Here is a 24,865-nt window from a genome sequence, read left to right on the forward strand (position 1 = left end):
CTATGATCATTTTTGCTACTTTTAAGTTGATATTTTGGAAATAATATTTTCAACAGAAAATTTACAACCAAATCAAAATATTGTGATTTTTTTTTTTACATTATTTTCCTCTCGTACCCTTTCAAAAGCAAAATAAACTTTTTATTATTAATTCTTCTAAATTTTTCTTCTTAGCCAATTTTAAGGTTTCTTTTAAGATAAAATACAATCAAATTTAAATTATTTGTTGGTTTCGTTTGTGTTTGCAGGTTAAGCACTTCACTCTCCATGGGAAAAATTCACCAAACCATTCAACAAAACAAGCACAGCTATATATAGTTTATTATATAAAATTAAACATCATAGAAATATTCCATGTAAACAAAAAGTACAAATATTTACATCAGCGAATGTGCATATGTTTTATATACTATGTTTATGGTAATGAATGTGGAAGATCTTTGGTATTTAGTTACATCCTTCTTACAACTATGTTAATTTTGTTTCAGTGCGTGGTGACATTGGCTCAAATAAAACAAAACAAAACAATAGGACTTCTATTATAGAAAGTAACTGCAACAGAAAACAGGGTTATAAAATGATGTATTTGCTCTCACAAACAGCACATTTCAAAAGGCTTCAGTCGTCATTCTCTCCAACAGCTTCTCCTCTTCTGCAGTGCTGGACACAGTTAAACTTCTTTTGAAATACTGCATTTCAATTTTCCCTGACTCATGTGCCAGTGCTACTCCTGAATATGTGTTTTGTTTTCCAGATTGTCCAAACAAAGCCATGTCTGTCACCCTGACAATGGAAAAAATGAAAAAAAAAACCACATATCAAGACAAATATAAACTAATTTGCTTAATTATCACTTGCGTGTGTGTGTGGCATTACCTGTCAGCACTCATTCTCTCAGTGACCACAGGCTGTGTGTCATCTTTCAACAGGTCCCATATATGGAGGTTACATGCAGCATCGAGTACACAGAAGACCGTCGCTCTGGTCTGGGCCCACTGCAGGGAGACCACCGGTTCGCCAGCTGTACTGTTCTTCCACTGTGCCACAGGCTGCTCATGGCTGACTGCATGCAGCCTGATGCTGCCATTGCCACAACCCACCTGAAGCAAGGACAGAGAATATTTGAAATATACCCTTTCGAGGCTACAGTGGTATAAATCTCCATGGTTTTATTTCTTGAGTCTTTGCATGCCATTCCTTTGAAACTCCAAACTTTTCTTTTCTCTACAAAACTAGTCACTCAACATATTCAGTTACTCACCCACCTCTTTCTCTTTATACAAACTGAATTTACAGTTCTAGTCAGTTTGATGTATATATAGCACTAAATCATAACCAGAGTAGCTTCAAGGTGCTTTATATTGTAACGTAAAGACACTACAATAACAAGATATGATGTGTTCATTTTTGAGCTTTAGAGCTGCAGGTACACTTCTTGTCCCTACTCATTTTATCTAAGCTAATCTAAGTGGTCTTCTCACCTAAATCTCAAATATGCATATTTCTCAAAATAGATGTGATGTAAATAAGCATGACTCTCACCAAGAACAAGTGTGGTCTGAAGGGAGAAAAGTGGATTGAGGTGACATCGACAGGCTGCACTTCAACCTCCTGAAACCTGTAACATTTGGGGGGTGCCTTCAAACCGTGACTCGTTCCATGGTGGACCAGCCCCTACACACAAGTGACATTAGTACACTTTCACTAAATATTACAGGAGTATAATTTTTTTTAATATTTGAGAGGATTTATTTGAAATTACATGAATTAAGCTCACCATGTTGGTGCCAATAAAGAAATGATTGGAGTCTGTTGGAAGGAATTTTAAAAGCAGCGTGTGCAGCGGCCCTGTTTTAACTACATCTCGCGGTGACCCCCTGTGACTTTGGAAAGAGGCATAGAGGGGGGAAAATAAAAGAAGAGGTCAGAAGTTAGATTACTCCCAAACAAACAACAACGGAACAAACTGGAAGACAACACTGCATCACATTGGGGGGCCATTTTGGGAAGTTGCTGTCTGTATGTGCAAGAGATTGGCAAGAGACAATAAAGTAAATACTTCAGTTAAGACAGAGCGATGTCTGATGTTTTCCTCACCACACCTCTCTGTGTAACACATGTATATGACCGCAGGTATGTTTCCATCAAATGTTGAGGTGGCAAAATCAAGAGCATGCAGCATGTAACAAACAGGATCGAGTGACCACAACATAACAGCTGTGTTCCACTGGGCAAAGACTCTGCGGTGTATTTTAAGCCCCGTGGCTGCCAGTGACAGATGATCGTCATGAGCCATTTATCAGTCTCACCTCTCAGCAGCGAGGACGGACGAGCTGTGAAGCAACTTCACTTTGCCGCCAGGCCGGAGGCCTGCAAGAGGGGAGAGGAAAAAAACAGAAAGAAGCGGGGCTGAAAGCGATGCCACATGTGTGAGAAAGGTGAGCCCACTCAAAGAAATACTGTGACTACGTTACCAAGATCTGTTGGAGAGCCTGCCTCGTTGCCTTTTGGGAGCTCTACCACCACCTAAAGGACACATGGGAGAAATCATGACAGGAAATTCACATTTTTACGGTGAAGCTGTCCCCGAACTTCAGAAACCGATTCCCCTACCACTGAGTTAAAATGATAGAAAACAAGTGGTAAAAAAGTTGAATTTTATTGAACTGAAGATAAGAAACAATAGAAACAATGAAAAATATTTTCCCCACAAAAATCTCATTAATTAAATTTAGTTTAGCACATCTTTTCTTTTGGTCATTGTACCATCCATCTGCCCTGCAGTGACTCTTTTATGAGTATAAAACAGATGTAGAATCATTGGAACAATGAATACTTAGTAGGGATGGACATATTGTATATCCTGGAGGAATGCAAGCCACAGTGAATCAAAAATAACATCAGTAGTCCTCAGTGGGCTTTCTGAACTTTCCAATTCATGTATCTCTCTCCATGACCTCTCTAATAAAACCCACTCCCAACTCCTGCTCCTTGTAAAGAAAAAAAAACCCCATACATGTAAAATATGTACAATCTACTTAGTTGCTCAACCTACCCAAAAATTTAAAACTCCACTTTCATCCAAAGAAGCCAGCTGGAATGACAGTCCTGATGACTCTACAATTGGAAAAGAACATCATTTAATTAAATAAACAGTACTGTGCAAAAGTCTCAGGACACTCTCCATTTCTGTATGTCTTGCTTCCAAGGAGCCACACTTTGTTGTAATGTTTTTAAAGTGCAATAGGCTCCAGGCTTTTCTGAAGGACAGTTTTTCTTTGGATATTGGCTGCTTTCTCACTCATTTTCAGTCCAGTACTTGTCCCAGTACTGACCCTTTTCAGAGGATTTTTTTTGCTTGCTTAGCCACTTAGCACTGACCTATGAATCATAGAAGCAAAAAAAAAAGGCGCCGAACTCAATGGATCAACTGGCCTTGTGTCTACACAAGACAAGACACAGACAACTTAGCAAAGAACCATTTTTAATTGTTAATTAGTTACTTTGTTAGTAGCTGCCTGTCAGAAAAACACATAGTGTCCCCATTTCTCTAGCTGAATCTATGAAAAATTCTAAAGATAACACAGTTTGACAGGTATAAAATAGTATTTTTCCACCAACAAAGTGATCAGTAAGGTGATTGCTGTAGCTTCATTAGCAATGGTCTAAGCAAAGCTGCTGTCAAGAAGCCATTCTTAAGGAAGAGAAACATGGATACATGGCTGAGGTATGCCTTGTCTCTGAGTGAATATTCATATGAATATTGACTTTCAAGCTCATTAGAATTGTGCTAATCGCTGCAACTATTTCCCATTTTCCTGGCAAAATATGAAGAAACGTGAATGGCAGAAAACATATAGCAACATTCACACCTCAGGTTAATCATTTCATACCTTCCTCGGATGCCAACAGTGGAACGTCTGCCCTCGGGTCCCCTGCTAGTGCAGAGGGGACAACTTCTACAGAGGTCACAGATGACAAATGGCCTGAGGCGGCCAACACTGCATCTGTGTTGAAAAGGTGACAAATAAGAAGATAGCTGCACAACTCGAGTTCAAAAACCAAAACCAAAACAATCAGCCTCTCAAGTTTATGTGAGAGAGGGCAGGGGAGTGCTGACATTCATTTTTCCTTAGGTCGGGGTGCAAAGAGTGAAATATGTGTCACTGTGTAAGATCAAAGGGCTTTATATTCTTAAAATAAATAGATGAATAACAGTCTGGAAACAAATGTTAGGTGTAAGAGGAAAGAAAGAAAAATGCTTTTTATATATTTGGCACAGCTGGAATTTAATTCTCTGCTGACATACCAGTGGAGAAGGTAGGCTGCCTGAATGTCCACTCTTTCTCCCCCATCTTTAAGCTATAGTGGTTACTAGACTGCTCCCTAAGGTCCCACAGCACCACAGAGCCGACTGATGTGCCTGCAAACACCAGCGTGACCTTTCCAGGGCTGAAACAGCAACACTGGATCTGGAACAAAGAAAACGACAGGGGATTAGTGTAGATGTTAGAGGTTCAGTGGCTTTGGTTTCACTAAGAAGCGATATGCCAAGTCCACAAATAACATCAGCTGCACTTAAAAGGACAGATTCACATTCCTTATTAGAGCTGAAGTAAATATCGCTATTTAGACACGTAAGGACAAATCAAATGTTTATTTTCCATCCTTACGGTCTTTTAATAATATTGTAAATAATGTTTGATGGAGGCTTTACAGATTTTTCTAATGAAAAAGTATTATGTTAAACAACTACGGGGTTTGTGTTTGATCATTTACAACAAGATTGTACATGCTGAGGACGTTTAACCAAATTTGAAGTTAATGTGAGACAGATGTTTATGTGGGACAATGTGCAGACAAAAGAGAGTTATAGGTTAAGTTTCCTCACATCTATTAGAAAAGTAAAGGTCATGCAGTGTTAACTTTTGAACGTAGTGGGACGAAGGGAACGGGACTGCTGTTCTTATGTCGGTCACCCAAGAAGGAGGAACAATTACAACAAGCAATTACCCTTCTAATGTGACCAACATGTAAGACAAGCCTGATTTGATTGCTGATTTCTGGAGGGCAAGCAAAGCACTGATGCTTCTCAGTGAATTTCAAGACTGATTAGGCTGCTCTAATTAAGTGATGCAGAAAATAGCTACAGTTTAACACAGCTTAATTTTTATTCATGATAAACAATAATGCTCTGGAGAGCAAATAAATAGAGCCCGACTGACACAGGATTTTTAAGACTGATACCGATTTGTTGATTTTAAAATCTGATATTCCAATATATCATATGATATTTTTTCTTTCTTTCAGGGACATAAAACATGAACCAATTTTTTTCTGCCACTGAATTTTTTTTTCATTTAAAATTTCAGGTTATTTTCTCAATTGTACATTATTTTTTTCAGAAGTTTGAGTTAATAAGGGGAAATCTTGAGATGAAAAGCCCAAATTTTTTCTTTCGGCTGGCAAAAAGTGTTTTATTCATTGGCAGAAACAAGCTTCCATAGGTTTCACTGATATTTGTCATGTGTATTTATTTTTCTACTCATTCGTGCTCTGCCTGACTGGTGGTCATTATTTGTGACAAATGTGCAGCCAACAGGGAAGTTGAAGAGCGCCCTTTGGTGTATCAAAACTCCTTACATGGCTGAATGGTGTTTCTCTCATGTCTGATATTACTTTTTAAATATCCACTTTGCAATTGGCTAATGATTGGCTGATACCAAACTCTAAAAATGGTATAAAACTGAATACTAGAAGTTGTAAATGTCACCTCAGACTCATAAACAAGGATCTTCTGAGGCCTGGATGGCTCCCAGATGTTCCAGATGCAGATGATGGTACAGCTGTCAAGATGCTTGGCGCTGGGTTTAGTTGTGGGCATGTGAACTGACAGCATGGTGTGCTTTTGGACCTGAGAGAAGTGCAGCATGCTAATCTGGCGATCTGCAATTGACAAGACAAAACATGAACATCTACCGGTAATAGGAAGAACTGTCTGAGTTTTTGAAAGGCTGCTACTGCTGCCACAGAGGACAAGTAACAACTAACAAACTAGCAATGAGAATAGAGCAAGATACAAGTAAAAAACAAAATGAGTTTCTCTGGTTGGACTTTGTACCATAAAGAAAAGGCAACTCAGTGATGAGCTGCAAACTTCCATCGCTGAAAGACAGCGTGTCTGACTGAGTGCTCAGTTTCTCCAGGGATTTTCTCTCAGCTTGATCCTCTTCCAGCAGGACAACCATGACCTTGATTTGGAATGACAGCAGTGAGAACTAACAACAAGACAAAAAGTTCTTCATGCATACACTTCTAACAAATAGTTTAAAGACCTGTGAGGCTGAGTGAAGAAATGATGCCAGACGCTGTGAATCATAGTTCAATTCACTTCTCTGTTTGTCTCGTGCTTCCTTAGAGAGGTTTGGATCTGTCAGTGCAGGGAAATTCTATTAATAAACTCACCATATAGCCTACACACTTAACTTATCAGAAGCTTATTGTTTTATTACCCCCACATGCTCCACTGCGCTCCGGAGGATGCTGCGTCCACTTCTCAGACATCTCTATTTCCTCTGTCTGGATGTCTCGATCTGTGTTATCCTCATTACACTGAACGTAAGCCTAGAAGAGAAGATGATCTCACGTGTTATAAAGACATATGCAGTTTCTCTTTAGAATTTGGATTAAGAAGTAGACAACAGAAATAATCGCTAACCTGTTTAGTGTTTGCATTTCCAAAGTTTCTGATGTACATGTCATACTCATTGACCGGCGGCAGATCCAAAAGGGAGAAAGTCATGGAAAAATCCAGATCGATTAAACGAAGCAGCTCTGTACTTCTCTTCCTGTTGTCAGCAACAAATATACATTCAAGGTTTAATTAAATAATAAACACACTGTCAGGTTGCCCGAGGTTGCTTTATGCTTATGTGAAAAGTATTACTTTAGTGACCACAAGTGTCCATTTAACATAATATGTTTTATGCAAATAAACTTACTTTTGCTTACTGGCAACTTTCTTGCTGACTTCGCGTTGCTTTGCAGCTACGAAGTCGATAAACTTTCCGCGTTGGGAGGCTCTGCTCTGGATCCTTTCAGTGTCTGTAAACAGGGCAGTAATAATGCTTTAAATCCAGGATAATCCTGCACAAAATACCCTGGATTTAACAGGAGTGTGCCTTTCAGTTATACACAAAGAAAGAAGCACACTTAAAACATTTATTGTGGGTAAGAATATACCTCTGGACCATTTAGGCCTCTCCTCCTCCTCTTCTCTGCTTGTACTTTGTCTGGACTGTGTTGTTCCAATTCTCTCATTCTCTTCATCCATTGCTCTCCGAATAGCTTCAATCTCCTTTCTCCGCTGTGCTGAAAGCTCCTCCTTTCCTTCACCCGCCTGTGGATGCAATGGCTCCTTCTCATCCTCATCTTCATTAGTGCTCTCATTCAACTCTTCAAAATCCTCTTCATAATCCTTTAAACAGAGCATTCCCATTCATCACTGAGCACATGCAACGCGTTTGATTTGAAACAAGAAAAATAACCATGATGAACAAAAACTTTAGATCCTAAAAGAAGAAATGTGAACCAACCACTCACCATTTTCTTACAATGTAAATCGATTAGAGCATGCCAAAGTAACACAAAAAGAAATGTGTAAACAACACTGAAATTAAAATCAAAACTGGCATATTTTGTAAGAGCAGCCTCTGTAATTACCTCAAAATCATCTTCATATTCCTGGTCAGCCAAATCTTCATCATTGACAACTTGCTGAAGTGATCAGAAAGCATAAAGTGGGAGAATCGTTTAAGAAACTTTGATTATTTGTGCAAAGACTCATGTTGCTTTAACACCAATTTCCCAAACACTTGAATGCAATACTAATAATTTCGAAATCGTTAATGTAATTAAAGGTGGTTCGGTTAGAAAACATTCAAAGTTAAGCCCAATCAAAAAAATGCATACTCATTTTGAGTTTGATGTCAGCAACATGTTTGAAAAAGGCTGAGAGCGGGCAACAAAAGACTAGAAAAGCATGTGATAAGACTGATAGTGACACATTTCACAACTGATCATGTTGTCTGGCAAAAGGTCAGTAGTTAATATAAAACCAGCATTACAGAGAGTGTTTCAGAAGTCCAAATAGCTACCCTAAAAGCGCGCTACCTAAATTCAAATAAAAAATATAACTGCATATGATACGTGTCTGTGTTACATAGCTATAAATGGGAAATTCTGCTTAATATATTTTATGTTTATTAGGAGAAATGATGCAACATAGTGGGAAACAGGTCCCTGTGTCTGCTTCTCTCTAATCCTCACTGTGAGCATTACAGACAAACCAGCTGCAGACTGAGCTTAAACCTGGTTTGTTCTCATGCAAGCACAGAAAGGTCAGGCTGAGGTATTATACTCCACAAAGGGTGCCAAGACACAATATTCCTTAGGTTCAGCGAGTTATGAAATAAATGGAATAAGCAGAAACACACCCCCGTGCTAAAAAAAAAAAAAAGTTCAAAGACATGCAAGAGTGCATTTGTTGCCTTTGAAGGCTATAACCAAACTGAGCATCTTACAGGCTCCTCTGTGTCTGCTTCATGTTTCACAGCAGGTATCCACTGCTCAGAAACCAAGTCAACTTCCTATATTGTGAAAGGATATAACGCAAGGAAACGGTTTACAATCAGATAATCCATAGTAATGCATCAGCGTTGTGAAAGCTATGAGGGAAATTTACACGCAAACTAACCTCTGTTTCTACCACATTCCTCTCATGACTCTTGCCAGATGATGATTTCTTGTCTCTGTGATCGTCTTCCTCCCTGTGCTTTCTCTCTTTGTGTTTCCTTTCCACGTCAGCTTCATGTTTGTGCCTTCTCTCCCTGTGTTTGTTTTCTGGGTCTTCTCCCTCTTTGTACCTTCTGTCTTTGGGTTTGTCCCTCTCAGCCCGCTCTCTGTCAGCACGATGATGTCTGATCTCTTCCCCTCGATGCTCTCTGTATTCACTATCGTGCTTCTGTTTCTCCTCCTAAATAGCAGGAAAATCCCAGCAAGAGGGTCTATGTAATCAAAGCCATTCCTTAAAAATTCAAATACGTGAACATTAATATTACTGTAGAAGCTTACATGATGTCCTCTCTCTCTGTGCCTCCGTTCTCTCTCCTCTTTACGTTTTCTATGTTCTTCTTTATACTCTGAAATCAAAGACATTCAAACATTAAACATCTCATGGACATGCTACTCTAAATAGGCACACTCCTGTATGTTTACCTCTGTCCTCTTTCTGTTCCGAATGCTTCATGTCTCTGTGTCTCTCTTCCTTGGCATTCCTTGTGTCTTCATATTCATTTTGGTGTCTCTCTCTCTCCCGATGCTGATCTTTCTCCTCCCTGTGGTGCTGTTCTATCTGAGCTCCTCTTCCTTCCCTGCTTTCCTTATGTCTTCTTCTCTCCCCATCATCCCTAAGCTCTCTGTCCCGCTCCTCTCTTTTTCTTTCCTTATCTCTGTCATCCCTCCTTTTACTACGGTCTTCCTCCCTGTGTCTATCTCTGTCCCTTACCCTCTCTTTCTCCTTATCTCTGTGTCTTTCCTTATCCCTCTCCCTGTCATGTTTTTCCTCTAGGTCTCTTCTCTTCTCCTTATTTTCTCTGTAGTCATCACCATACTTCCTTACATCTACAAATCTCTCCCTTTCCCTTGTCGTCTCCCTTTCATTTCCTCTCTCAGCTCTCCTATCTTGTGAGCCCTCTTTCCTTCTGTCTTTTTTCCCTTCATCTCTTCTCTCTCTCCCTGTGCTCTCCCTTTCCCTGAGCCTCTCCTTCTCACGTCGAGACTCCTTTTCTGGGTCCCTATGGCGTCTCTCAGTGGATTCCCCACCAAGGTACCTTCTATCATAGCCATCGCGCCTCCTGGCATCGTCACCACCGCGTTCTTCCTCCTAGAATAAATAAATACAACCAATAAAAATACGATTAAATCATCTACTGTTGCATTTAATTGCTGCAAATCGAGCTTGAATCAGAAAATTCTTACCCTGATGTGTCTCCTCAGGTCTGCAGGTCTCCATGTGTCTTCCTTTGTTATTTTCTAAACAAACACGTTTCTTAAGGTTCATTTGATGACATTTGAATTGAAATACACCATTTTATATAACTTGTATGATATCGAACCAGACCCATGTAAGTCAGCGGGATAACATTCACTCTCTGAGATAACGTTTGACAACATTCATAGCGAACACGACTTTTTCTACTAAAAATAAACACTTCTCAGCTTTGGCTCGCACACGGTAAAGTCAGAGCTGAAGCACGTACCTTATCTGTGTACATGTTCCCATCAGCGCTTGTTTTTTTCTTGGTTGTCTTCAATCACCGAATATTAGCTCTTATTTTTGTAGAGACACCGCCATGATGGTTAAGACCCAGCGCGCAGGCGCAGTTTGCCGAATCCAAGGAGAACGCGTCACCTCGGCTTGACAACAGCCGTATCAATCCGCAGCAGAGAAATCGCTGAAATCAACAGCCAGTTGCCATGGCAGCGGCTGAAGATACTGTCCATACATTTTTGTTTTAGCGAAATATCCTAAGTTTTGGGCTTTAAACGATTATAATCGTTAGTTGTTTCGCCCTGTTATGTCTATTTGTATGTGAGTTCATATTTCTATCAATAAAGACTAAGTAGCGATTTATCAGTGCTCATCATTTCGGGTTTAAGGGTATTACTGTACTAACAAGCTAGCGAGGCACTATTAAATGCAATATTTTTTTTTCAAATACAGCCAATGCAGGATGCTATTTAAACATTTACTTTTAAGAATATATGTTTCACTGGACTTTGACGCTTTCTAAGTGATAATAATGTAGTTGCCTCTAGTAAACACCAGATGGCGATGTCTTAGCTTTATACATAGCGCTAGAGACGCCGCTGGGATCGCACACAACTGGATCCCTGTGCGTTTTTGGAAATGGTCATACCCACCCTGTGTGTGGGCAGAGTAAGTAGAGCTGTGGACTGGACTATCTCAAGCAGACCGATTTAATCAGCGGAATGTCTTCGCGAGCTGCTCTTCAGAGTGGAAACTAAGACGGTTAACGACAGCGGTTCCTCTCGGGGCGATGGGCTGGTGTGCAGGTGAACCGACGTGAGAGCAGGAGCCCCGTAGGAAGACTGCTTTGGTCCGCTGGCACATGGGAGCTGTGACACTCCGCATTTTGACATTTTAAGGACACTCTCCTGAGGAGGCCACAGAGACATGTCAAGAGACAGCATGACAGATGTACGAGGAAGCCATTCACAAAACACTAGCCCAGCTTTACCCAAAGAGAACGGGCACACTGCGCCGAGTCCACCTCAACCCAACTTTCCCCATCCCTCAGAGACGACCATACCCGACGATACCCCGGCGTCATCCACCAGCGAGCTGACCCAGACCTGGGTCCACTTTGCTAAGACATTTGTGCTCATTTTCCCCATTTACGCACTTGGTTATTTTGAGTTCAGTTTCAGCTGGCTGCTTATTGGACTTGTGATCTTTTTCTGGTGGAGGAGGAACACAGGAGGAAAGCAAAGCCGCCTGAGCCGAGCAATAGCTTTCTTTGAGCAAGAGGAGCAAAGTGCCAAATGTGCTCTCACCACCTCTGATTTACCACCATGGGTAAGGCACATTTTGAACCAGAGCAGGACGGAGCTGTTTATCCCAACTGAGCCACTTCTATGAATAGGGCGTGTAGTATTGTTGTGAACAATATTTTTGAGCTTCCAAGAAAACACAATCAGCTGACAGGATCAGCAGAGCAGAGTTGAGCTGTAAAGCTGTGATGGGGCAGCTGTCTCCGCAGCAGTGACATTAGACCAGAGCCCCAGTCTAAATACAGCAGGGTACAATGGTAAACGAGACACCACGCTGGGAAGGAAACATGCCCACGGGGTCTCTGTTATTTTGGGATTCAGATTGGCTATGTCACTTGTAGTAAGTCAGTCTATTTCTGCAGCACGTTATCTTGGCAAAATGTTAAGACAGAGCAGAGGTCGCTGCCTATCCTTGGGTTTAACAATTTAGGGTTTCATTTGGCAAACCAGTTTATAAACCAGTAAGAAGCTATACTTTGGGTCCCACTTAATCAGTCTAAATTCAAATGAAAAGTGGATAATTCCACAGTTATAATTTATATTTAGGAAAAAAAATTCACAGGTTAATTCCAGGCTTTGGAAGAGGGCTAATTTTTTTCACACATGGATTTTCTCACGACTAGTGCTTTTAGGGTTAGAAAGTCTCAACATTAAAGGTTGGGGTCACTTGAGAGAAATAATGTGACTGTAAAAGATCATATCTGTGAGTAAACTTTGTATCTTCCATAAAACTCAAAAGGGGAAGAGAAATTTGCTTTACTGAACCCTCCTTTAGGACCCCAGAGGGTCTGGGTGGTCCAGACCATTCATGTAATCAGTTTTGAGTGAATTTGAGCCGTATTCTCTCAGCAAAAAAATGAAACTCAAACTTTAAATTAAATGACTGAATAACTTGTAGGTCTTCAAAACGGAGACTTTCTGTATCCGACTCAGAGGAGGTTTGCGGCACAGCCTCGCTAAAAGTTAAAAGCCTATTCTGCTGACACACGGCTGAGGATGCATTGATGCCATTAAAGGGGGGTGGAGGAATTAGATGGGATCGAGGGAAAGCATCCCACTTAAAGGAAAGAGAAATTATTAAGTGGCTTCAGCACCCCCCTGTTTTAAGTCTGTTCTTTATGAAACTGTGGTCATACCAGCAGCAGGATTGTGTCCTCATGGGAAATCAACATAGATCTTCTGGGGCTTCACAATGATTGACAACCTCCAGCCTGACAAGCTGAGCACATTTCACTGTTTCCAGTTATAGCTCTTAAATCTTGGCTGTTGCAGATTTCTCCCCACTACACACATAAAGATGACATTTCTTTCACACTGTTGGGTTTTTTGTGCGTCCACACCCCAGAATAATTGCTATAATGCACTTCTGCCAGTTCCAGTTTATCCAGTTTAGTTTATGTCCTGACCTGTATTTCTCCAGGGTGACTCAGTGGTCAGCTGGTGTGGCAGCTACTGACACTAAAAGTGTCTGTGGAAGCGTCACAACAGTTTTGCACATAGCTCTTGGCTAAATTTTACAGTCTGAGCGGCACAGACTGAACCGAGACTTCGAATGAAAAACCTTGAGCATTCAGGTGAAAACGGCTCTTCTTGTTTAAAAAGCATTTTGCTAGATGAAGAAAATGGTTATAAAATGAAAGGTAAATGCATTAATATTTGGTGAGGCCCAAAGACTGTACATAAAAGATGGAGAGTTATGGCACCTGGCGCTGAATATTTTAGCCTTCATGTAGAGCTCATTATTATTGGCATTAGTCATTAATATCTGATATAAACAATATTGTATGCTCTGTCTTAGTTTTTAGGAATAATGTAAAAATCTTTTCTCACGTAGATCGCCATTCAGGTTTGTGATGTCATTGCGTTGATGTATCTGTTCAGCTATTTCATTTTGTAACAGAGCATAATGAGGAAAACATACCAGACATTAATCAAAACTTTATATCAAAATGAAGATAAAAAAGCAAGAGCGTCAGCTGTTAGAGGTCAGCACATAGATGTCTTCTTTATAGAGATTAGCATCAACTGCCATTATATAATCCTTGCTTTTTTCTCCAAGGTAGTTTCATTCTCATTGTTGTAAACAATGGCTATTATTCCCAGCTTGCGCGCACCTGCTGACATGCGACGTGTCTCTATCTGTCTGAGCCACTGAATCAGATTTAATTGAAAAAAAAACCGAACACTTGTGGACTGCTGAGCTGATTGAACTGGCAGATAGTCACCTTGGTTCAGTGTCAGAGAAGATGGCTTGCTGCCCAGCTGGATTTCTCAAAGCAATTTTGACTTGCTATCAGGCTACTTATGGGAGAAAATGGGTGACACGGTGCTTTGGCTTGCTCTTTCAAATGGACTAAATGCATCAGGCGTGCAGAGAACACAAATCGCAGGATTTGGGGAGTTGTCGAAGCATTTTCTGCACCTCTTCCTATCAGCAGGAACGCTGCGAAGACTAATATCGCCTGCCTTGGTTCCTTTCCAGTGGAAAAAAACAAAAGCAGCATGCTGTGGCATTTCTTTCATACTTTGAATACTTTAGCTTGTTAGAAAAAGTAATGTAGCTCTGAACTGCCACCGGTTTACGTCACTGACCTAAAATGTATTGCGTATGCCTTTTTAGATCAAATTGAGAGTTTTTAAAACAATTCCACTATATCATGTGTTTTTCATGATGTTGTTTAGTAGTAGAGCGTATTTAAACTATATTAAGACCCACAAGTTCAAAAAATTTGTGTCTGTTTTTAACAAATGAGGGAGTTATTAAAGATAAGTTATCACCTGTACAGTTTATATGAAGGGGAATATAAGCTGTAAATTAAAAACTGCAAACATATTTATTGCATTGTTGAAGTTGGCCAGTGAATATTACAGGCACAGAACTGTGCTACAGCTGCAGTAGATATAGTCGTGTTTTCCTTGAACCCTGTGGTCACAGTTTATTTGTACAGTTTGTTTTCTCTGATCTTACATAGCAGCAGTGAAAGAGCAATATGTGCTGTACAAACTGAGATGGACCTTAGGTGTGTGGAGGTGAAGGTGTGTCGTTCAGAGGGCTCAGATTGTCTGCATTATATGAGACCTTAACATGCACCTTTTGCCAGAAGACGGCATTACTTGGCTGAAATCCTGATACCATATCAGCAGAATTAAACCCCATTTCTGCTGCTGACATTGTGTTTACACTTTAATATTTTCCTGTGTTATTAACTGCAGGACGTGTTTTCCTTCAGGACGTGAGCACCTCTCTGACTCAGCGAGCCATGATAAGCAGTCTAAAGACAGTGAGAATAACCATCTTTTATTCAAAACCCAGGCAAATTGTTAATTATGTCTTTAAGAGGCAGAGCTCAGCGACTCTTTGGCATAACACGAAATAATTAAGATATGTTTCCCTGATTCTTGCTCAGCGCTTAAAAGGAAACATTTGCTGTGAAGTGACTCATCATTACCTCAGCTACATTTGTGAATGAGGTCACTGTGTCAGGGGTATTAATGAGGTTTTTTCCAGCATCTCCTCCACAGGATTATAATATTTCTGGAATCTTTTATACCAGCTGTGACATTTTCTTCTCTGTCGCCCTGCTCATGTCACTGCTTTCTTCACTCTCTGACATAAACGCCAGATAAGCACTTTTGCTGAATCCATGAGAAATGGTGCTGTCTCTTCACATATCGTGTCTCACCATAGGTCCAGCTAGTTGCCTCACTTCATCTTTATTTTATTTTTTACATCTTTATAGGGCAAATATGTAATATGAACCATGCCACACATCACAGCATTTATACCTTGAGCTAGTTTGTAGTGTACTTTCCTAGATGGGATGTTGTAGCATAAAAGGCAATAAGAAACACAATCGGTACTATAAATGTTAAGAAGCACAAAACTCGGAACACAACAAAATATAGAGAGATAGCCCAACACGAGGCACAAACTGCAGTTTAATGAAGCACCAGGGAAACAGGAAGTAGGGGAATATTCATGAATGCATGACTGACCCCTCTTTGAAAACTGACTGAGCTGCTGCTGCACATCCATAATGTCAATCTGCCGTTCCACCTATGCTGCTTCCAAGGTTCGGTATCTTGTGCATTCAGAGATGCTCATCTGCATACGTTGGTTGTAACAAGCGGCCCCTTCCCATCAGCTCTAAGCAGTCTGGGCATTCTCCTCTGAGCTGTGACATCAACAAGGCATTTTTACCCAGACAGCTGGTCCCCTTAGACCATGTCTGGATGCCTAAATGCATTAAATTGCTGCAATGTGATTGGATTAAATTGGATATTTGCATTAAGAAACAGTTTCAAAGGTAAACCTAATGAAGTGGCCATCAGTATGTATCATCACAAGAGCCTTGATTAGGGCTTCTGTTGAAGTTAGGGTATAAACACCTTAAATTAAAATGATAAAGAGGACGTGGTTCATCTGTTTTCTATTATGCTGGTGTCTGCAGTGCTGAACACCATTATGCATCGTATTGACTTTGTTTCTGCTTTAGCTCCTGTTAAGTCAGTGATTTATGTTTGTCATTCAGTAAGATTAGTTAAACTGCAGAGCAGACTCTGAGCACAAATTATGTAAAAGGTTTGACTAGAGAAGGATGGAAATACTATCAGTCATGTCTGATTTATTTCAATCCTCATCTGTGTATCCGTGAGTATAAGATTAGTTAGAAATGTCTGTTTAGAAATGTAGCATGGCTGCATGATGATAAAGGAAAGGGCATATGATGGAAACATTCTTTAGGTAGAGAAGAAAACATGGATTGCAAAACAATTGATCTTTGAAGAGCATTTTCATCTTTTTTCTTCACCTACAGCAGTGACTGCATAGCAAAAATCGAACCATAGTAAATCTCATGCATCAGAATAGAAACACGTCACTCCATCCTCCTCCTCCTCCTTTGGAAACTTTTAGTAGTGAGGTTATAAACATTTTTTCAAAATTAAACTGCCTGAAAACACAAAAACAACATTTTAAATTTCTGATATTCAAGCTGTTGCTTCTCATTTGATGTGATATTACAGCCTAAAAGGTCTTAAAATTAAATATGACATTAGCCACAGCCACTAAACTGCCACCAGATACAAATATTTTGAACAGCTTGTACTGGAGGAGATGGGTGCTCTTTACTCTTAGCTTCAGTGCAAACATTAATAATAAATAAGTATCTAGGCCATAATCTTTTACATTGGTAAATTTAGCTGTGCTGAAATAGCAGCATGGCTCTAAAGATGGCAACGTCAGGAAGTCTGACATCTACTTGGGTTCACACAAATGTTAACAAATCGTAATCGAAAGTGTTTGGCTGATTAGTTTTAATTACCTGCTGCCGTTATATAATGCACATGGGGTGAAGACTCTCATCTTTAACATGAGATAGGTTTATGAATGACAGATCCCACACTGGGCGTGGTTTTTACTTCCTAAATCTAAATATAGGAAAAAGAAAAAAAAACTAAAACTGTAAAAACACATCAACAGACAACAACTAGTGATTAGGCCTTTGGGCAGTCATCATGTTGGTTATGATTATGGTCATTTTATGCACTTTGATGCGCTTTCACCTCAAAGCAAGAAGGTTCCTCTCACCCTGTGATTGCTGGGTTTGGCTCCAGGTCCACAGCAACCCTGAAACTGCATACATGGTTAAAAGTTGGATGGATGGATGGATGACAGTTTTAGCCAACCCTGCTATCTGTCTATCCGCCTATGCTCTATTTACGAACAACATGTTCCATCTTTTCTTTAAAAGATTTTCTGAAACCAACCAGGAGATGATCTGTTCTGTTTTCTCCATTGCAGGTCCACTTTCCAGATGTAGAGCGGGTGGAGTGGCTGAACAAGGTAACGAATCGAGCAGCTGTCTCTTGAATTTGCCTGCTTGAGTGAAGCCCTCCTCGTTTTTCATGCCTTGTAAAAACTGTTGATGTCTGTCGCCCATCTGCTAACTCTCCTCTTCTCGCTGACTGTTGCCACACTGCAGCACATCTGACTTAACATGCAGGCCTGTTCCTGCAACGCTGTGAAATGCATTAACCCTTGCGAATCCCATGATAGCAACCAGGATGTAAATTTGGAGTCACTCATGAGTATACATTAAACTGAGCTAGCTGGAGATTTAAAACATTCATGTGTTAGTCTTTTTGCTTGATGTGTATGGGTTTGACAAATAGAACTAGACTTAAATAGAACTACAGTTTGAATATTTTACTATAAAGGATGTATCCCTCCATCTGTAAAGTCCTGGAGCAAATACATTTTTATATCCTTTTAGAATAATCATATAATTAATATTTTTCTTTGATTTCTTCCAAAACTCTTTGATTTCTCTCTTTCTGTATCCCCTTAGACTGTGAAACAGATGTGGCCCTACATCTGCCAGTTTGTGGAAAAACTGTTCCACGACGTGATCGAGCCGGCGGTGAAGGAGTCCAACGCCCACCTCAGCACCTTCTCCTTCACCAAGTTCGACATGGGAGACAAAGTGAGCATCTCGATGTGACAAAACAAGCTGCTAGCAGCAGGTGCCGTGGGTCAGCTGATGAGGGTGCGCCGTGGCTAGAACATGAACGTGCATGCATGTCGCTGACATATGCTCTCGTTGCATAAATAGTTTCCGTGCGGGGGTCTGCAGAGGGGTCGACCTTGTGTTAACCACGTGGGGGTTGGGAGGGGTGATGGAGTGGCCGTAATGCTTCCTTATGTTATGTTGCAGCCGCTGAGGATCAACGGGGTCAAGGTTTACACGGAAAACGTGGATAAGCGACAGATCATTATGGACCTGCAGATCAGGTGAGCCAACCAGATCACTGTCTAAAAATGTTTATCGTCTAGCGGTCTCTCCTGCCATTATAGTTATAGACACTACTTGCTTGGCTCTTTTGTTAAAAATACAACACGAGAACAACTGTAGTATCTGTTTTCAATGCAGCTGAAGAAACTCACATTGCTTTCATGCAGAGGTCAGTATGTAAATAGCCTCTTTCCACTTAGGTCTGTGCAAGTTAATATCTTCTGCTTTGTGCACATGAGAATCCAGTGTAGGAATAGCATACACAGCAAACAGCATTAAATTCACATTTCCTGGAAAGGATTGGAACTTCAAAGGCCTGAATCAAAGTCTTAAAAAGTGATGGAGCCCTGATAGAGGATTTTTACGAGACATACTTTTGCTTTTTATCACCCAGCTTTGTTGGCAACACTGAGATCGAAGTAGACATCAAACGCTACTACTGCAAAGCTGGCATCAAGAGCATCCAGGTGAGGAAATCCCTTTTTTTGTGATTTGTTTCATATCCTCATAGAGGTACTTTCCCTGGGTAAGAAATAAGGACTGCACACTGGAAACAGAAACACAGCAGGAAGCAATGCACAAAAATGCTGTTAACTCAAGTAAGAGGTGATCTTGTCAGGTCTAAGTGTACAGTTTCACTAGACTCTGGCATAAACACACACTGGTAAACGTCTAGATTCAGGTGTGTGGGGATGCCGTTGTACTGATGAAGTTGAAGTTTTGTGTTATTTACATACTTAACAACAGAATAATCATATAATGCAGCTAAACGGCTCATATGAAAAGCAGTTGTAAGGGTTCACACATCAAATTTAACCAAGAGAGACCATCTTTCTTTCTCATATTGCTGAACTTAAATTACATTTCGAGCCATTGAGTGCTAAAACTATCTAGTATTGTCAGGGGTGGTGTGAAGAGGACTCAAGATGTGCAAAGTCACTTGGCCCCATAATAGGCCAAGGACCTACTAACCATGACTCGCAAAATTTAAGGAAAAAGAAAATTATACTCTTATGATCGAATGATCCTTTCAGTTTTTGAGCAGTGTAAAAATAACACAATCCAGAGAAGCTTGGGGAGGGAAGAGGATAAGAAACAGGTGAAAGTAATTATACACAGGTGAAGACAATCAGAAAAACAGCGGGTAAGACAGGAGGAAGGAAAACAGGGGAAATCAGAATACTATCAAATCAAAACAGGAAGTTTTCTCTCTGTGATTAACACAGATAACCCAACCAAAGAGACAAGGCAGAGAGGACAAAGGGAAACACTGGGGACACTAGATGCACAACAAAGAAATAATAAAAGTCAAATAAAAACTAAAACTCATACAAATAACATACAGAAACCTAGAACCATGACAGGTATATCTCCCAAAAGAAAAAAGCCAGTGAATTTACTGTGTGTCACCACCATCACCACTGTTTCTCCCTAGTTTCCAGTCATTCAGCTGTCACTCTCGAGCCAAGTAAATGTCCATGCTCTTGTTTTTATTATTACAGGATTAATAATCCTGCTTTTCTTATATATATATCAAGACCTATCAGGGGTTTCTGATGTTGAGAACTACTAGTGTTGTGCTGGAAAAAAGGAAAATGACTTATAATGGAAGCCGATTGTTTCTTATCCAGTCCAGTAACAAAACAACGTAAATAAAGCAATCCAGAAAACTTTGCAGGCGCTACCACAAAGACAAGACATAATAAGTAACAATCAGCATACCAGACACATGTGGAGAAGATACTAACAAACTCAAGGAAAGATCAGTGGGAAAAAAATGAAGCTATCACAAATCACAACAAGAGAAACACAGATCATAATTCAAAGGAAACATTCTCAGACTTTGAACAGACAAATAGTGTTTTCAAAAGCTTTACTGTTTGTTCTGATTTGGTCACGAGGACCTTTATTTTTAAAAGGTGTCTCTGAAACAGAGTTTTAAACAAACTAAAACAGCTAAACCTTAATTATGTTGCTTTGGAAGGTTGCCTTTGACTATACAGCCCAATTACTCTGAAGTATTTCGTGTCTGTGTGTTGTTGTTATTCTTGCTGCTCCTTTCTCCCCTTTGTGTATTGCTGTCGAGTAGCAGCAGGCAGAAAAAAGGCAATCTGTGCTCCTCCTTGGAGACCCAGTGCCGTCAGGTCTGTCCCTGGCCCTGTTATGAAACCCAGGCAGACCTACATACTGTATCTCTGTAGACTATAATCATCCACTCATACATTAGTCCACATTTGAGCTGGATTGTATTACAGAAATTACAAAGGTGGGTTTGACTTCATATTAAGATTAGAAGGGTTGGATTAAACTTTTTAACCACTGCTGCTTTACACTAATAGCCCATTAAACCTGCAAATAAATCACATGTTGTATTAAATTGCAGTATTTTTTAGCAGGTCCATTATTTTAAATGTTCATATTTTGTTGTTTCCCCTGCCAGTCTCCTGCCGGCCCAGGTCACCATGCCTTTAAGCCATTATTATTCCTTTGGACAGTTTTGTCAATATTGCTATAAATACTCCAGAGTCCAGCAAGAAACTGCCACGGCTCAGTGTGAAATACACCACCACTTACTTTTGGTGTGATCTTTGCACAAGTTATTGCACCCAAATGAAGCTTAACTTTTTCTACCTGTCCTCTTTGACGTTCCAGGACTTGATTTTACCGTTCCGGCTTTGTGTAAGTTTTATGTTCTAAGGAGCTGATTAAATCTCACAGTTAACAGAGCGAGAGAGGAAATAGAGAAATACATTTAAGTCTAAAGAACTGCCTGCAAACACAAAAACAAGAGTACTATTGGTTTTTAGTTTCACAGGGGCTTTAGTCATTAGTATCGGATTTACTGGCGTAATTCACTTTCCATTCGGACAACATTTTCTGACTGTTATTCCTCCAAAAAAGGAATATAACTCCACAACAAATATACTGGTGCTAGAATTCAAACCTCCTTTGTTCCCATTCTGCAGGATTAGAGCAGCTGTGTGGTGTTCCACATGATACATCTAAAGCACTTTCAAAACCATAATCCTCATAATTGTCATAATATGTTTTGAAGAAGGTGGAGGATCACACAGGGCAGGTGTGAAGTCAGGCAGCGATAGAGTTACCAACCTGTCATGCGCTAGAGCTCCAGCGGCACTGCTGCTGACGAATGTCAGGGGTCAGCAGGGTGTGAGTTCCCTGTAGCTTTCCGTTTGTGTTTGTGGATATCAACGTGTTGTTCCTCTTATGTTTCCATAGATCCACGGTGTGTTGAGAGTGGTGATGGAGCCGTTGCTGGGTGATATACCTCTCGTCGGAGCTCTGTCTTTGTTCTTCCTGAAGAAGCCAGTAAGCGCATAAGCTAATAATGTTTAACTGAGTAACTTTATCAGTTAGAATAACTTAACAGACGAGCAGCTGGGGTTATAATGACACTGCAGTTTGATTAAATGCAGCATGAATAGAGTGGAGGCTGTTTAACCACAAAGCCAAGATGGCATCACAGTTCAGCACATTACTAATTCAGGGTTATACTTTCAATTGACATTCAGAAAGAATGACAACTTTTAGACTGTATGCTTTCCTCCACTTCTTTGTTATTACATATAATAATACTACATTGGCCAAGGTTGGCATGATTATCCTGCTGTCCTGAATATTTAAAATGCTCCTCTGAGTATTTCACTGTTCTTACTATGCCTAACATTTCACCTCATAAAGCATCTTGTTTTTGTGCTTTACTTATTGCCTTGCCTTTTAATGCAGATACAATGGACATAAATTAAAGCTAAAAAGGGTCATTTGAGTCAAAGTCACGACTGAATCACAGTAGGATGTGTTTCTTATTATTTGCAGCATTAATTTCCAGTGTAATTTCAGTCTCTTTTACTTCATTGTCCTTACTGTCAGACATTGTTTGTGCTCTTGCAGTGCAAGCAGTGTTCACATGATTTGCCTTTACATTTCCAGTTGCTTACGCATCCATTATTTTCCAGTTGAGGCTCCATCATTCTCCTGGTTCAACCCCTAGGCAGAGCCACTGCTGCACAGCTTAAAAACGTTTGACCGATTTATATCAAATGCGAGGGCCCAGTGGAGCTGTAGCGGTGCTTTAAATAGCTGCAGATCACGCCAGACCTACTTTGGCATATTTTTTTTTACCCCAGGCACTGAACTAAAGCTCAAGGTGGAGACATTACTGTTGGAGACTGAAGGAAGAAGCAGCTTCCAGTCAGGAAATTCCCCACATGCAAAGATATCCACACATGTACTTAGGTGCTTTAGTCTTCTTTCAGCTACCTACACCAGCAACATCACATTGGGTTCCTGGAGGAAAAAGAAAATGAATTAATAAAGCAAATTATTGACATTGACATATTAACATTGTGTTCTCTGGACTTCAAGTAAGTCATGTTCTTTTTCCCCTTTGTGTTGTACAAGATCTGAGGCTGGGTGCCAAACATAACAGACACATTTCCAGACCATAAGAGGTCTTGGCCATGTCTGGACGGTGTGATTGCACTGATGCAACTCAGCACAGCCTAAATAAAAAGATGCACCACATTCTGCAGTGAGGCAGAAGATATTCATCTACTCCAACTCAGATGACAGTTTTATACTTTTATGTAATGAATGAACGATGAAGCAGTGAAGGACCTGACTGAATCGCAAACACGGCTATTATTGCTATGAATTCTTGTAAGTACTAATTAGTAGATGTGTGTGAGATGTTTGCACTACACACACAAAGACAAGCAATAGAGTTACATTGATTGAATGCACTGGCAGATCTGATTTTCAGTCAGTTTATGCAGTGGTTTTCAAATGATGTGCCTTGAGCCAAATCCTGATGCTCCGTGGGATTTTATATCCACAGTGTTATTATTTAACTCCATGAAAAGAACAGCTGGGATTTAAATATATGTATTAGTGCACATTAGATAGCCCGGACAGAAAGTGAGGAGGTAAATCTGGTCACTGATGAGGAAAAAAACCACACCAAACCAACTAAAAAAAAGCATCTACTAAAGGAAAAACTACAGAGAATACTACCTGTCTCATGGCTTGAGCTAGATCAGAGATGTCAGCGACCTTCAGCCGCTGACATTTGTTCAGCTTCTGGAGGAGTTAGCTAATGCCAAAATGCTGTCAAGCAAGCTAAAAAGGCACTTTGAAGAAACTTCTGTAAAAAAATCTGAACCATAGGAGGTTCAAAAAATGTAGGCATCATTCTGAAAATACAATATTTTCATATTAAAATACAATTCCCGGTGACAGAGAGGCTTATTTCCTGCAGATATAGACGTAGGTGTGACTTGATATTTAATGGTTAATGGTTAGACTGTCCAAAATCAATTTATTAAAAAGAGATCGTTTTGACAGTTACTAATTACAGTCATTTTATTGAGTCATTTCTGGCTGGAAACAACCAGCCTAGCCTCGTCAAATGTAAGAAAAGTTGATGCTGAGAAGATTAATTATAGGCTTAAAAAAATCAAGGCACACAGTGGTTGTGACAGGTGTTTTTTAACCTGTGGGTAACGAAGCCATACTTCCTGTTTTATGTCAATCTTCAGAGTTTAGGCTGAGCTGAACATTACATGATTTTAGCTCTATATTGAGCATGCAGATAAAGTCCTTCTAGAAGCAGTCAGCCATCTTGGTAACATCTTTGGTAGCCCCTGTCGAAGTAAATCAGGGGGGATCCATAAGTGTAATTCTGATGGTCACTGAGATGCAACAAATGCATGTGTAGACTTCATTGCAAAAAAAGGCAAACAGCTTTAGAAGCAGAGTTACTCACATAAATCTCTATTCAGGTGTCTTTGAGAGTCACTCTCTCTCTTATCATGTCTCCAGTACAGACATTAGAGGAGTACTTTTGAAAGCTTGAAAGTGTCATGATTAAATTTAAATTGGACTTACCGAGCAGATTTAGGGGACTTTCCAGAGGTTGCGAGGTGGCACAGGCAAAGCGCCGGAGTCCTTCCTGTGCAGGACTCAGCACATAAATGCAACAGAGCGTTGCTGGTGACGTCCCAGCCCAGAGAGGAGTAACGGTTCGAATAGACAGGTTTCCAAGGGAGATTCTAGGCAAGCATAGAGGCAGTGGCAAACAGGTGAGGAACTGTGGCACCAGTCCACCAATCCGCCCAGATATACTCATTGTCTGTCTGCTTAATCCCAGAGGTGTGTGAAGAATAGCTGCATCAGGACAACTCCTCTTCAGGGTCGAGCAGTGATGCCAAACCCGAGCAGCAGCTTCACCTGTAAATAGAGAAAAGGGGGCGGGCAACCAAATCCAGCCCATCCATCGAACTTTGATAAAAAAAAAAAAAAAAAAAGCTGTAAAATCGAGTCTTGACATTGTCTGCAGTTGCTCTTTTATCACATGTAGCATATATCAGGAGAGGGTTTGCTTTAGATTGACTTTGCAAAATATATATTTGGTTTCA

At 40.3% G+C, this 24,865-nt stretch overlaps 2 protein-coding genes across 6 annotated transcripts in view; one reads left to right on the plus strand and one right to left on the minus strand.

Moving 5' to 3' along the window:
- Positions 1 to 332: 332 nt before the first annotated feature.
- dync2i1 (dynein 2 intermediate chain 1) lies at positions 333 to 10,429 on the minus strand. Of its 3 annotated transcripts, none has more exons than XM_063483474.2 (23): positions 10,320 to 10,429; positions 10,039 to 10,092; positions 9,277 to 9,943; positions 9,133 to 9,200; positions 8,756 to 9,034; positions 8,583 to 8,648; positions 7,723 to 7,776; positions 7,243 to 7,477; positions 7,002 to 7,104; positions 6,719 to 6,848; positions 6,513 to 6,624; positions 6,336 to 6,430; positions 6,122 to 6,251; positions 5,774 to 5,946; positions 4,310 to 4,472; positions 3,894 to 4,007; positions 3,056 to 3,117; positions 2,475 to 2,526; positions 2,310 to 2,370; positions 1,778 to 1,877; positions 1,543 to 1,674; positions 877 to 1,100; positions 333 to 783 (listed from the first exon to the last, which is right to left on the minus strand). In XM_063483474.2, the coding sequence occupies exons 1-23, from the start codon at positions 10,332 to 10,334 to the stop codon at positions 609 to 611; spliced, it is 3,264 nt and encodes a 1,087-aa protein (XP_063339544.1). In that variant the 5' UTR covers positions 10,335 to 10,429; the 3' UTR covers positions 333 to 608. The 3 variants fall into 3 exon arrangements, with proteins under 3 accessions (XP_063339544.1, XP_063339543.1, XP_063339545.1); XM_063483473.1 differs by having other exon boundaries at positions 1,778 to 1,883; XM_063483475.2 differs by lacking the exon at positions 8,583 to 8,648 and having other exon boundaries at positions 334 to 783; positions 1,778 to 1,883.
- Positions 10,430 to 10,985: 556 nt separating this feature from the next.
- esyt2b (extended synaptotagmin-like protein 2b) overlaps positions 10,986 to 24,865 on the plus strand; it is a 39,162-nt gene continuing 25,282 nt past the window's right edge. For all 3 annotated transcript variants that reach the window (XM_063483476.1, XM_063483477.1, XM_063483478.1), the window contains exons 1-6: positions 10,986 to 11,659; positions 17,438 to 17,479; positions 17,985 to 18,119; positions 18,351 to 18,427; positions 18,823 to 18,895; positions 21,669 to 21,758. In XM_063483476.1, coding sequence (XP_063339546.1) covers positions 11,258 to 11,659; positions 17,438 to 17,479; positions 17,985 to 18,119; positions 18,351 to 18,427; positions 18,823 to 18,895; positions 21,669 to 21,758 — 819 coding nt within the window. In that variant the 5' untranslated portion in view covers positions 10,986 to 11,257. The remainder of the gene's footprint in view (positions 11,660 to 17,437; positions 17,480 to 17,984; positions 18,120 to 18,350; positions 18,428 to 18,822; positions 18,896 to 21,668; positions 21,759 to 24,865) is intronic.

This window comes from Pelmatolapia mariae, linkage group LG9, assembly GCF_036321145.2.
Source record: "Pelmatolapia mariae isolate MD_Pm_ZW linkage group LG9, Pm_UMD_F_2, whole genome shotgun sequence".
Taxonomy (NCBI): Eukaryota; Metazoa; Chordata; class Actinopteri; order Cichliformes; family Cichlidae; genus Pelmatolapia; species Pelmatolapia mariae.